This window comes from Condylura cristata, unplaced genomic scaffold (assembly GCF_000260355.1).
Source record: "Condylura cristata isolate star-nosed mole 26May11 unplaced genomic scaffold, ConCri1.0 scaffold00036, whole genome shotgun sequence".
Taxonomy (NCBI): Eukaryota; Metazoa; Chordata; class Mammalia; order Eulipotyphla; family Talpidae; genus Condylura; species Condylura cristata.
The window spans coordinates 1405668-1420396 of record NW_004567137.1 but is presented as its reverse complement, the minus strand read 5'-3'; the positions used below and the strand labels follow the sequence as shown (position 1 = coordinate 1420396).

At 41.9% G+C, this 14729-nt stretch overlaps 1 protein-coding gene across 2 annotated transcripts in view; it reads left to right on the top strand.

Moving 5' to 3' along the window:
- Window positions 1-14729, top strand: part of FAR2 (fatty acyl CoA reductase 2) — a 140513-nt gene that overhangs the window by 101135 nt on the left and 24649 nt on the right. For both annotated transcript variants that reach the window (XM_004693122.2, XM_012732902.1), the window contains exons 3-4: window positions 5395-5570; window positions 8234-8413. In XM_004693122.2, the coding sequence (XP_004693179.1) occupies window positions 5395-5570; window positions 8234-8413 (356 nt within the window). The remainder of the gene's footprint in view (window positions 1-5394; window positions 5571-8233; window positions 8414-14729) is intronic.

The window sequence follows — 14729 nt, the reverse complement described above, 5'->3', positions numbered from 1 at the left end:
GTCTGACCCTTTACAGTAGTTGCTCACCAACTGTTGGAACAACAGCTCAGAAACCATCCCTTTTACTACAAAAAGAAGCCTGCCCATTATCTTATCTACCACCTTTTAAAACTTAAACCTCACATTTTGTCTGTTTAAAATCTAGATCAGCAACTTAGTGTTTAGCCTCCCGCTTTATCTTTTCTGGCAGATTGTGTTATAGCTTGCTTGCTTTATTTGTTGTTATTATTTTAAATTTTTATGCTGACTGCCTAGGTGCCCCCAGGCAAGCATGGGGTGGTGGCAGAGATGCTGCTGTGTTATAGGGGAGGGAGGAGAAGGATAAAGAGGGAGTCGTGGTGAGGGAGACTCTCTCTGTGGCCCACTATTATCCCTTCTCTTTTGGGTCTCTGGTCTGAGGCCTGGCTGTTTATGGGCTGTCAGCATGCATCACTGTCAGCAGAGAACGGGTGTAGAGGAGGGGGGTGTAGGCTTGAGCATTTTCTCTGGGAAAAAGAGCATCTTCTCATTTTCTCTGGGGTCCCAGCCAGTGGGCAGCACCTCAGCTTCTCCACTTTAGTCTCCTGTCCATGAACGTGGACTTCCCCACCACCTTTGCTCTCGCATTTCCAGAGCCTTTGGTTGGAAGGACCACCCTGCTTTTTCTGCTGTTGTCCTTCTCCAGTCACCTCCTGTCACACAGATCTTTGGTTCTTTCCTGTGACCTTTCTAATGTAGCCTCTATTGGTGTCCGTGGAGAGGGGCTGCCCAAGTAGTTAAGAGCTGTTCCTCTCATGAGGTAGCACAAAGCAAGGAAGCACCTGTGTCGCCATCTTGGTGATGTCACTCCCAGCATTTCTCAACAGTCATACCAATAAGGCATGAATTCTAACTCACCTTAAATAATTCTATGCTCCTAAAAGTAAATTTCATTGTTCAGGGATGAGGCTTGGAAATTTTTCTTTAAAACATAATAAGCCATAATATTAGCAGTGTGCCTTTGGTTCCAGTGTGCCATGTCTGGAGGAAATATGGTTCTACCCCTTCTATAAGTCAAGTGTCTGCTTCATTCCTTGTCTTTCAGGGGCTGGGCAACAACCAGCTCTCACTGCCTAGTTACATACTTTCAGAGGGAGGTGATTACATGGGAGATGCTTTGAAAAGAAAGTTACTTTTAATCCAGAGGTCACATCAAACTGGGGTTCAGACTCAAAAGAAAGTTTCATTTCATAGGTATTTTCAAAGCACTTAATGGAACATATTAGTGGAGCAAAGCTATTTGAATTAATGGCAGATTCTTGAGAACTTTCTCGCAACGATAATTAAAGTCACTTGAATAAAACAAGTAGAGATACACACAAATAAAGTAGTAAAATATTTATTGTACTATTATTTGTAGTTCAGGAGCTGGCTTGAATGTTCCACAGTGAAGGAGTGAGGAAATACACAGTGATGCATATCTATATTTAATATTTTTAGCTAATTAGTTTCAATGCCTGCATACTAGCCCAATACCTGTATGCATCATTGTAAATTTTATTATTTAAATATGAGAAAATGTTTGTAATCTTTTTTTAAAAGACAAAGCTATATGCAGGATCATCTCAATTAATAGTCTTAAATGATGATAGAATCTGAATTTCTTTTTATACTTTGAAATTTTCACACTGCCATTACAGTGAGCATGTCTATTTAACTTACGGTAAGTAAAAAAGCACCCTATTTCAGAGTGAAAACATAAGAGCTGTAATCTTTTTCTAAAAATCTTCCAAATAAAATTGCAATGAATAGTTTCACTTTTACAGTGAGGTGAGAACACCCCTTTTTACAGTAGTAAATAAGGCAGCAAAACCTCATGAGTTTCTAATATTGTATTATCAATATGCATTCCATTGATTTTTAGTTTTGAAGCTATTTATAATACTTAAATTATTTTTATAAAAATTAATTTTATTAGAAATATTCCGAGTATCTGACATTGTTTCTTTTTTTAAAAAAGAAAAATCTCTTTAAAAAAAAATCTCTTTGGGGATAGGGCTTCCCTGATGGCACAGGGGTTAAAGTCTCAGCTCTACCAAGCTATCACCAGCCACTGTAGCATGAGACATGAGTTCCATCCACAGCCAGGGAGTTGATCCACAATGACCTGCCTTTTGCTCCCCTCAGCAGTGTATTTCAGTAGATCCATCTGTTCCGCTCCCCACTCTCTCTCTGGTGAATCCTCTTACCCTCCATACTTCTGCTTACACCCTAGTTCTTGTATGCATAAAATAAAATAATCTTAAAGATAAAAATCTTTTTTTCCACAAAACCTGTGAGCTGAAAAGGAAAATAAGATCGATTTCTTAGGCTGAAATATGAACACACTTATCACACACCCACTGTTCATCTCAGGTCCCCAGCCTTCCTAAGCTGGAAACTTTCATTATGAAATGTGTGCTCATTTAATTGGGAGTCAGTCACCTTTCATCATCAAAACATTTAAATGGATCATTTTCTCTTGAATATGGCTTTGCTTTACAAGACACAACTTACCCTCTGTAGTAGGCAGTAAGTAGCAAATAAATCATCCAGTTGTAAAGTTCCAAGAAATGTTGAGAACATTTTGGCAGAGCATTTTACCTTAAAGATGTATTTCTTTTTACTACAGCCACATCCCATTTATATCAATATAGAATCTTAACTGTAAAAAGTTAAGTGTAATCTACTCTGGATAACTCTGTAAGGAAATGTCAAGAAGACAGTATCTATACCTGAAAAATAAAACCCCAAATTGAGGTAATTACCTAAGGGTGATTGCGAGGCCAGCATCTAAAACATGTCTCTTTGAGGGAATATCAATAACAGTCTGGTTGTTCCTATTAATGTAGTAATCAGATAGGAGAAGGGGGACAGTGAGATCAGTCTGGATTTAGAATGCGTCATCTGAGAAGATTGGGCAAAATTCAGGGTTTACATCCAGGAACGCTCCCTTATGATGTCACTGGGAAGTGGATTTATGAAAAAAGACAGAACTTGGCAAGTTGTACTGAAAATCTCAAGTGACCCTATCTGGAAAAATGTGAAGTAGTTCATAAACCCTGAGTTTCCCCTGACAGATCAATTTTGAAATACCTAGTCTCTATTCAGTAAGTGTTTCTGACAGTCATTAGACCCAGCTACAGAATGTATTGAGAAAGCTGCCTGAGACGCCTATCAAACCTCCAGAGTGAGTCAGGGTCTCATAGAGGACTGAGGAAATTGTGTTTGACCGGTCCCCAGATTTTTCTTATATTCATACAATTTGGAAACCACAACCAAAGGGAAGCGGGCCCCATGCAGTTGCTCATCAGCAATTCTCCACATTAATATTCCAACTCAAGAATTTCTTGTTATCAGTTAGAATCAGTTAGGGAAAGGCAAAGTCCTGGGTATGCCCCAGAAACTTCTTGCTCAGTGGGCATGATATTGTCCTGGGAATACACACTTTTCATCTGCCTGCCAGGGATTCCAGTGCAGTTGACTCTTTGAAGAGCACTGGGCCATGGATGGCTTTTGAGAATCTCAAGAGCATTGCTTTGTGAGAAGCCTTAGAAGTAGGTGATACTCAAACAGAGTAAGTGAGAATATTGGGCAGAGGTGATACCATGAAAGGGGACCCTCCTTAAGCACCGGGGTTTGAATTCAGACATCCAGTGCCTTGATTCATCTTGACCAATGCAGTCAGCTACTCCCTGGATCAGAAGACTCTGACTCTGTCTCAGCTGTAGTGTACTTACTCAGAAATACTCTTGATTTGAAAGTGCAAATCAAGAAACAGACTACAGATTGGGACATTATTTCCTAGAATAGGAGTGAGTTCCTGAAACAGTAATGCTATAAGTTGGCTCCTTTGCTGTGGGAGAGGCCAGAGAAAATCCTAACCTCACAGCTCTCGCTTGGAACCTCATTGCCACTAGAGTGAACCCGGACATCACCCCCACTTCTTGCTCCCAAGCAGCCAGAATTCCCATAGACCAGAGTCAGAGGCATCACAAACTTTGAGTAAATTTCCAGTGAATAAAATATCATGCAGGCTCAATAAAGAGCCACCGACAAATTCAGTTACTTGAAAAGGGGAAAATTGCACCAATCTTAAATGAACTTACCCGACAACCTCACATGCATATTTGTTATACAGCTAATGTGAAGGACAACTCTTGGCTGACAGCCAGCATTTAGCATGTGCTCCACCAGGATAAGAGCTGCTAGCTGGGTCCTGCTGAATAAGAAAGACCTTATCAATCCTGATGTCAAAAAAAGCATTAAGGATTGATGGGATATGTTCAGAATGGCAGTAATGCCCCGCTGAGAAGGCTGGCCACAGAGTAGAAAGATGGTAGCTCAGCAGTCAGGGACAGTGACTTCCTCAGATGGCTCTGAACGTGTCCCTCTCTGACAAGTGGACTTGATTTCTCTAATGTCCTGGCTGCAGTTCTATGGATGCGAAGCACTTTGTTGGCGTTAAAGGCAAGAAGACCCTCTTTGCTGCTTACTGTATTAAAACCATAAATTTAGAACCAAAGATTAGTTTTCTCTGCTCTTAGCCTTTCTAAACCTTCAGACTTATATTTCTTCACTGTTGACATTAGATGCCAGTACTACAGTAAATAGGTTTTCATAAAATAGTTTGGGATACAGGCCATTTTATTAAAATCACACTTTAAGAGAAAATGGAAAAATAACAATTTAATCTAAGAATTTATGTGTGGAGAGGAAAGTACAGATACTGTTGCATCTGAATAATTGTAATAGAAGCTAAAACTTCCAGTACTTTTTTTCCCCTTTCCCTTTTAGAAATAAAAATGTTTTAAAAATGCAATTAAAATCCTATGAAAGGTACTTGTTCTTGTCTAATTTCTTTACTGGAAGGTAACTTCCATTTATATTAGAATGACATAAAATTTTTATTTATTTTTCCCACAAACTTGCCTCATTTCTCATTTTCTAATTGTATGTTGGTGCTCCTTAGATATCTGGGCTAGTTGGCGAAATAGTCTTGAATGAGACCTCTTTTGTAAAGGATGATGATCTTGTTGGTAATTTGTAAAGGCAGGTAATTTTGCACTGAAAACAGTGTTTGCCTGCCCACATACAAACTGCCTTCCAGAAGCAGGATATGGGTAGTGTGCTCTCCTTCACCCCCCAGGGAAGTTCAGACTCCTCTCTGCTGATGGGAACTGTTTCAAATGTCTCTCCAAGTAAGAGGAGCCAAAATTGGACTAAGCTGACTTTGAATTACACGAAATGAAGCAAATATGTCTTGATCAGATGCTGCCTTTGAGTGTTCCTATTATAACTAAAATCGGGTTTTGAGAATTAGAATTCAATCCATGCGCACAGTCGCGAATGATGTGAGAGTAAGGATCTCTGTAACTGGACTCATTAATCTTTCAGCTATTTGAAAAAGTCAAAGAGGTTTGTCCAAATGTGCATGAGAAGATCAGACCTATCTATGCCGACCTCGATCAGAGTGACTTCGCTATCCACAAGGAGGACATGCAGGAGCTACTGTCCTGCACCAACATCGTCTTTCACTGCGCCGCCACCGTGCGCTTCGACGACCCTCTGAGGTACCTCCCCTTTGCGCGGGGGCTGGTGTGTGTGCGCATGTGTGACATCAGTTGCTTTATGGTTTCTGTTAACCAAAAAGGTATTTTGCTCTGAGAAGAAAGAAAAAAGTAAAACTTTTCCAAAATCTTATCATCCTGAAATATTCTGTTAATATCAATGGAAATGTCCTGTCCACTTTCCTTTTCATTCATAAATATATTTATACTATTTATACTATTTTATTCATAAATAGATTTTTATATTTATAAATAGATTTATACTTAATTTTGCCAAAAGAGGGCATCCTATTGAGAATGATTTTTTGCAGGCTGCGCAATTATAGAATTGGCTTTTATTGTCGATAATCACTGTTATCCTATTATAAGTGTATATAATATGCTCATTTCTGTATTGGAGGACTTTTGTGGGTTGTTCTAATTTTTCATGATTATAAACAACTCTGCAGTGAACATCTGTGGGTGTATTATATATATGTGTGTGTGTGTGTGTGTGTGTGTGTGTGTGTGTGTGTGTGTGTGTGTGTATTATACCATTGTGTCCTTTCCTTTGGGTAAATGCCCAGGAGTGTTAGGTGCCCAGCTATGAGCAGTTATGCCACAGAATGCCAGGTTCCCCGCAGTGCTCTAATTCCACTGTTCTCTGCACAGACAGCTCATTGCTGACACCACAACTGTCCTCAGGTACTAGCTTTAGTTCTTAGTCACCATTATGGTCACAGAAACAGTATTGCAAGTTTTGATTTTTATTCCCTTGCCTATTTAGAAAAGTTGTAGGTAGATGTTTGGCTTTTTAATTTATTTTTTTGTGTGTGGAATGCTCCTTCATGTCCTTTGCCTATTTTTCTAATAAAACATTGTTATCAATGTTAATTGACATTTATTGGAAGAATTAGCATGTTAACAGCCTTTATAATAAGGTGCAAAATAGTTTATCATTTGTTCTCAATTTTTATTTTTTATGCAGTCATTCATGATTTCATCTAGTGTTTACTTAACTTTCATATTCAAATATTTGACTCATTGAAAATTTGTGTTGCTATAAAGAAGAATAGTCAAGGAAATGTTATAAAAGGAAGCATGCTATAGCTGTGAAAGTATAGTAGCCTTTTTAAGGTTTCTAACAGATGGTTCCTTCTTCAACAACGTTTATTGAATGGTTTATTTTCATTCCTCATTGAAATGTAACTCTTAAACTAAAGTACCATTTTTTAACTCTTAATTTTGTTCTGGTAAGTAAGTGGAAAAGATTTTCTCTTCTAGTGCCACAGTATTTTAATTAGTGTCATTTAATTTTATTATTAAAGTATAATTAGCATTTTTTTAAGATTTATGTATTTATACATACAGAGCTGGGGTACTAGCCAGACGTGCAGGGGCAGTGAGAGGATTCACCAGAGTGGGGAGCAGAACAGGTGGACTGACGAAGTACACTGTTGAGGAGAGCAGTGGGTGGGTCAGGAGAGGTCTGCTGTGCCATGTGGGTCACCTCTGAGGTGGGAATCAAGCTCACGCTGAAGTAGTTTTAGTGTCTCCGTGATGTGCTTTTAAACTACTGCACCACCAGGGAGGGAATAATCATCATAATTAATAGAATCTTGTTGACCATTCTGACCTGCTTGTATATATTAATTAAACATAGGGAAATTTTGCCAGGTGGGGAGTTTGATTCATTTCACCTAATCATTAATAGATTAATTTAGAAAAACTTAGTATTTTTAAACATTGGTTCTTCCTATTGAAGAACAACTAATGTTTTTCTATTCCTCTTCTGTTATGACTTTCATTTGGGTTTTACCATTTTCCTTATATAGTTCCTGGTCACTTATGATTTATTTAATGTAGGTTTTACATGTTTCATTTTGAGTATGTATGCTTTTTTCCCATCATATCCTGTTTTTTTCTAGGAAAGCTAGTGATTTTCTCTCTGTAACTTTGAGAAATGGAAACCCTGCTAAATTTGTTTGTTTGTTTTAGCTGATTATTTTTATTTTCTAGATCTACAGAAAAGTCTTTAGTGATTTTGCTGACACTTCCCAGACTGGGGATGTCCCATCCCTCTTTTGCCAGCTCTCTCATCTGCAAGGCTGACCCCGCCTGCACCCCAGCTATCAAAGCTCTGCTTCCAATTTCTCATCGTCAACCAGGGTGCAGGCTGGCCAATAGAGATCTGGGCTGTTAATTCATTTCGTTCATTTCTTTTCAGCGAAATTTTTGAAATTACGTTGATTTGGATATTGAATGTTCTTTTTAAAATTTCAAAATTGAATAGAGGAAAAGAAAGTTTTTTCTCATTTCATCATTTCTTGCTTTGTGTTCTGTTTTCAAAAGTTAGAATTTTGATTTCAGCTTTCATGTCTGACCTGCCCCTTCTCCATGGAAACTTACATTTCCCTCTCTGTAGGCACTCTCTGCAGTTGCTCACCTCCAGTTTATTTGAATTTTCCACCTTCTTGTGTGCAAGGGTTCTTTTGTGTATTTCTAGGCTTTTCACGGCTGCTGTAGGAGCCCGTTCACATATGCAGGAGGTGGTGGTTTTTTCCTTCCCATTGATTTGGAACCAAGTGACTGCTAGCGGCAGGGAAGCTCCTGGCCATGTTGATCCCAGGAACAGCCACATCCAGCAGGGCAGAGACTAACTGACCTCCTTGTCTTTCCTTCCACAGACATGCTGTTCAGCTGAATGTGACGGCCACGCAGCAGCTCTTGCTCATGGCCAGCCAGATGCCAAAGCTCGAGGTCTTCGTACACATCTCCACTGCCTTTTCCAACTGTAACCTGAAACACATCGACGAAGTCATCTACCCCTGCCAGGTGGAGCCCAAGAAAATCATCGACTCCATGCAGTGAGTTGGGTCCATGAGGGGCAAGAGGCAGCTTGTTGATTTCTTTGCTTCTTGGAAGCCGTCAGTGATGCAATCACAGAGTCGGATGCCCTTGAACAACCTGCTGCGGGAAGGTGCTCTTTTGCTGCCCGGTGTCTGTTCCCATCATCCCCGCAGGGACAATAGTGGTTGGGACTGGACTAATCAGGATAGGATAGTCCCACAGTCTTGAGAGTTTAAGATTGTGCAGGGTAGGTGGGAAGACTTCATGGAGGCGTGGCTCCTCATTTCCTGATGAACTCAGTGTTGTCAGGCTGGCATGAGTTTGACAGAGGGCTTAGCAACCTACTCATTGTGTGATCTTGTATTAGTTCCTTGGCTTCCCTGAACCGCCATTCCTTCATTTGTAAAATGGGGTTTAAAATAGTGCCCACCCACAGGGATTACAACTGAGATGGGAAAAGGCACAAAATGATGTAAAAATAAGCTATTATATTATTTTTTAAAAATAGTGTCCATCACACCACTGTGATGATACAATGAGATAGGTAACATAGTAATTACAGTGCTGGGGGTGTTTAATAGTTGTCAATCAAAGGGTGAGTAAAGGAGAACTAATAAAGAGGAGAGAATCCCTCTGTCTGGTTGAAGATGTGAGCCGGAGAAATCGTGTCTTGGTGTTCCTTTTCTTGCCAACTCACTGCAACCACATGTCCCTGCTCTCAGAATTCTAAATTGCTTCTGTCTTGATTGTCCTTCTCCACTTACCAAGTTGATCTTGATGTTATTGTTCTAAACCCTGCATGAAAAGTGCTATAGAATAGAGATTTTCCCAGTGAACATGTCAGATTTTAATTTCACATACTGTACTTCTATTTAAGATATCATTTTAAAAATGAAGCTAACTAAGAGCTCATTCCCTTTTAGGGCATTTTTATTTCCTACAGCTCTGAGAATAGATATTTTTACTTGTCACTTAAAAATTTCCAGGACAGGACCTCCCTGGTGGAAAAAGGGGTTAAGTCTCAGCACTATGAAGTTGTCCTTAGCCACCGCAGCACAAGTTCCATCCCCAGCCAGGGAGGTGACGCCCATGGCACAGCAGACTTCTCCTGTCTCATCCGCTGCTCCCCTCAGCAGTGTATTTATTTCAGTCCGACTTTCTGCTCCCTACTCTTTGGTGAATCTTCTCAACAACCCTCCTCCCATATCTCTGGCCTACACCCCAGCTCTTGTGTGCATAAATAAATAAGTTGTTTTTTTTTTTAAGTATCCAGGACAAAGAAGGAAAGTCATCCAAAAGAGCTGGATTTACTGACAAGTCGCTAATAAACAATCATTTGCTTAATTGGTGCAAAGGGAACTTCAGAATCCCAAGATACTCAGGACAGTTGAAGACACTCTGGTCCAAGTCGGGCACCTCCTGGGCAGGAACAGCTGCAGCCAAGGTCGAGGACTTGCTCACTGTGAACGCCTCCCTCATAGACAGGTAGACAGGCAGGCAGCAGAGGAACTTGAAGGTTGAGCACACATAGGAATGAAGCTCAGTGTCCCTTAGAGGTCTGCTTCTCCGGGCACTCCATACCGTGCCTCCCTCCCTCTCTGTCCAGAGCTCCAGGCCCACAAGAAAAGGGAGGACCTGGAGTATGACCTGTGCCAGACTGTGGCTGACCAGGGCGACTCTGTCATTTCTGGCTCTGCCAGGGAAGCATTAAATACATAATCAAATTGAATGACAGGTGGAAGTGCAGTTTCTCTCAATCAAATATGCTGGGAATGCAGCTGAGGAACCACAGTGTTTGTGAATGGGACAGCCAGCCATGCTCATTCGCTCATGAGTGTGTTGCAGGGCTCCTGTCTCCACAGCCCCTGGTGTGGCAGCATGTCCTTCTGGCCCAGAATTCACATGTTCTACCTTTGCCTTGATGCCACGCTCTCTGGACATGCCGCCCTCCTGGCACTCCTGGTGGATTCCCACTCAGACACCACTCAGACTAGTTGCGGAAGTCCTAGTCCAGGGCTGCCTCGCCTGGTGTCCCCACAGTGCCCTGTGCTTGCCCTTTCTGGAGAGCAGGACACCCCATCATTCTAAAGATCCAAGCTTTATTCTGTGCACCCCAGCCACCATGAACCCCTTGGAGGAGACAGGTGCTCCTGCACCTCATCTCTGTTCAGGGCCAGCCCGCAGCAGGATTCAAGTATCTGCTGAATGAGTAGCAAGTTTTGGTGGCAGTAGATCACCATTAATGGTCAGGCGCTTTTGTTCTTTTTCTTTATTTTGCAAAAGAAAAGATGACAGAAATTCATAGCTAGCTGTTAACTAGAGCTGTAAAGCGTCCATTGTAAAAACCCACATGTGGGCCCTCCCCGGTGGCGCAGCAGGTCAGGATGCAGCACTGCAAACTATTTGCAGCTGCTTCAGTGTAAGTTCAATCCCCAGCCCTGGAGGTGACCCACATGGCACAACAGACCTCTCTTGTTTCACCTGCTCCCTTCATCGATCTGCCTGTTCTGCTCCCCAATCTGTCTCTGGTGAATCCTCTCATTGTCCCTGCACCTCTGGCCTGTACCCCAGTTCTGTATGCATAAATAAATACATCTTTAAAAAAAAATCATATGCTCACAATTTATCCCACTCTCTGACTGCCTTTTTTTACCTCTCTCATTAAACTTCAAATAAAACCTACTTGTTATGTTTTTTTAAAAAAGATTTATTTACTTATGCATACAAGAACTGGGGTACAGGCCAGAGTGAGAGGATTCACCAAAGTGGGGAGCAGAACAGGCAGATTGACAGAAATACACTGCTGAGGGGAGCAGTGGGTGGGACAGGAGAGGTCTGCCATGCCATGAGAGTCACCTCCCAGGCTGGGGATTGAACTTGTGCTGCAGTAACTGTGGAACTCTTCATAGTGCTTTGCTTTAACCCATTGCACCACCAGGGAGAGCTCCCTACCTGTTAAGTTTTAAATAATTCTTTGAATAAAGTCCAGCAGACCCTTACCAGTTCCACCAGCTTTTTTAGCAATCTCTTATCTGAGGTAATGTATCACAAGCTTAAGAATGACATTAAGGTTATTCTGAGTCAATATTCATTCAGCTCAGTTCAGATTTAGGTGGCTTGTTTTAAGAAAGTATTTCTCACTGATTCTTCTTCATGCTGCGTTTGACCTGCAGTTGAATAATAAATTATTCCCCATGACTTAGATTTTTATTTCCCTTGGGGATACTTTTTAATTTTTTTTTAATTTTATATCTTTTTATATCATTCTTCATTTGTAGCCCCCATGGAATTCCCACCACCAATTCATCTGTGTACTATCACCATAGTCCCTTCTGCTCTTCCCCTTGGGGATTTTTATTAAACAGGAACCCCCAGGGTGGCACCTTATGGCTCATTGTTCTTAGTATCTCAGTGATTCTCAAATTTTAAAGAAGAGCCAGAGGTTAGGCAACAAAATACTCTTGAAGTTGTGTTCTGGGATTCATGATCTCCAAGCACCCATCCTCATGGATGTGTTAATTAACTTCAGAAGGGGAGTGTCCCCTTACCTTCGGTCCATAGAACAAATCACCATGAGGTATGCTTCAGCTAACGCACAGTTCTGCTTGTCGGCTATACCTCAGTCAAGCAGAGAGAAAGAATCTTAAGAAAAAAGGAATCACCCATGGAAAAGTGAAATGAAACTTTCTTTTTCCAGAAAACCAGTTGGATGGGAATTCCAGGGGGACTGAATTAAAATAAAATGAAAGGTGCACTGTAAAATAAAAGATGCACTGCCCTTTTTGCCAGAAACTTTCCCAGTTGCATAGGTGTGAGGTAATTTTAAAAAAAAAGAATATGTCGCCCTGGCCCCTGGTTCCTGGCACAAAGCAGTAAGGCCTGTACATCCCAAGTGAGAGAAGCATCTCCTGTTCTAGCGAGAGTCTCTCTGGGGTACCAAGACGGACTGCTCCCCAGAAAGAATGAACCATGCTTATAAGGCTGAAACTTTCATTACCACCTCCCAACTCCCAGATGTGTGAGCATGTCCACATGGGGGTGCAAGTCACCCCAGCTCCACAGAGAAAGAAATTCCTGCATTCAGGACCCTCCCAGATCTTACCCTGTGTCCCTTTTGTGTGGATAATCATCTGTATCCTATATCCTGTCCTTTCTCAGACTTATTCTTTGAGTTCTGTGAGCTGACCTAGCATATTCATCAAACCCAAGGGGGGAGGCTCTGGAACCTTCCACCTATAGCCTATTGTTCTGAAGCACTGGTGACAACCTGGGCTGGTAACTGGCATCCAAGGTTGTTCTTGTGGGACCAGAGCCCCCAGCCTATGCGATCCGGTACATCTCTGGGCTGATAGTGTTGGAAACAGGTCTCAACTATAGGCAGCCAGCCGATGGCACCAAGAATTGTTGTGTGTGGTGGTGGGGGGGAAGTCTGTACATTTGGGGACCAGAGGTGAAGCATTTTATTTGAGTAGCCAGGGATTCTCACAGGGTTGAAGCACAATAGTGAGAAACTGGATTTCTCCATACAGGAGAGGAAAAAGCTGAAGCTCCTCCTTTATAGTAGGCCCACATGCCCCTGCTCAGTGCTGTTAATAAAGGAAATGCAGCTGTGACCCTAACCCCCAAACCTGCTCCCTACCCCTCCTCTCAGGAAAAGCCCCCTCCTTCCTTGCTCAGCCCACCCCACCTTTTGTGCACCCAGACCTTAATCATCCCTTCAGGTCCTAACTCAAAACTAGCTGGATTACCTGGTTCCATCATCCCTGCAAGGTGTGGGCACGCAGGCTGAAACACATTCACACAAGCACGCAAATAGTAATAACTTGGCGCTTGTCAGGTGTGGCTGGCATGGCCGCCAGCCCCTGATCATTATTCATTCTCCTAACTCTTGACCGTGCCCTGGTCTTGTGCCTCATCCCCACCACTACAGACAGCTTGCCGTGTCACCTGTCACCCTGTCACTGTCCTTACTCCTCAGCTTCCACCATTGGTGATGCCTCTTGTGCAGAAATGAACTGGGGATTGCTTGTGAGCTTCTCAGAATAGCAGTTTGAGTAGCATGAACCAGAAAAGGACACAGCCAGACAAGAGAAGGGAGAGAGAAGTGAGGCAGCAAGTCCAGTCCTGACTCTCAGTAGGCTTCTCACTGAGGTGTAAGAATGAGGTGGGAAAGACATCTTCCTCTTACTACTTTATCTAGTAAATGTGTCTGTTATGGATTGCTGATGAACTCAGGAGACTGAGTCAATGATTTTCAAAAAGAGAATCACCTGTTAGGGAACTTTGTATGTGTGTGTTACCTTTGGAAATTTTCAATAACCTTATGTCTCTTTGGAAGTCATTTGACTACAAATCTAGATTTGGGGTCACCTGGTTTCAAGCATCTTCTTAAGTTACACTGAAGGGCACGGCTACTTTCAGAAGTACATTTTAGTATCCAGGTTGTCTTTTCCATGTCAAAATGACACTGAATAACAACAAAGTAAATTTGGTGTCCCAAAGAGGCCTCCCTTACTCTGTGGACATGTGCCCCCACCCTGACCTGGAGCCTGGGGAGTAGTGGACGAGGTGGCAGGTCCTCTGGCTGTAGCAGAAAAGAGACTTATTCCGTGCTGGGGCCTTTGCTTCTGAGAGGTTTTGCTAACTAGAGGAGCACCTTGGGCACTGGCACATTTAGTCATAATAACTTGCCGTGCATGTCCGCTTAGTGCTGTTGATGCTACGATAACCTGAACACATAAAATAGATGTAATTGTTGCTATTTTTCACAAGCGTAAAAGTAGGAGGAAAAAGTGTAAGATGTAAGACAGGAGACTCTGGGGAGCTAAGGATCGCAGGGCAGCCACCTATGACACCACCTCCCCTTTGTTGTATCCTTATAAATCTGTGAGCAGAAAGAAAAAAAAGAAAGAAAGAAAATAGAAAAAGAAAGAAAGCTGTAAGCCCAATATTTCCTAAGGGAAGCTGATATAGCAGGCACTGTCAGGTGTTACCCTCCCTCTCCCCTCCCCCACATGAGTGGCAACAGCCTGTCACAGCCAGAAGCACTAGAGCCCCCTCTGTCTTGTTTGATTCTGGTGTCGTCTTAGAATCTTTCTTTTCAGCCTTATTGAAATTTAGCAGTATTTCTTCTGACCTCAACTTTGTAACATATAACATGCTTTTGCAGGTAAAAGAAAATGTCCTTATATGCATTAGTACGTGCTTGGCCCACAGATACAATAAAGCAGAAATAATATTACTGCAAATTTAGAGAGATGCCCACATTATCCACATACTCCCCTAATCCTCATGTGGCTCTGTAATTGGAATAACTTTTATTTTCCTCGAGTT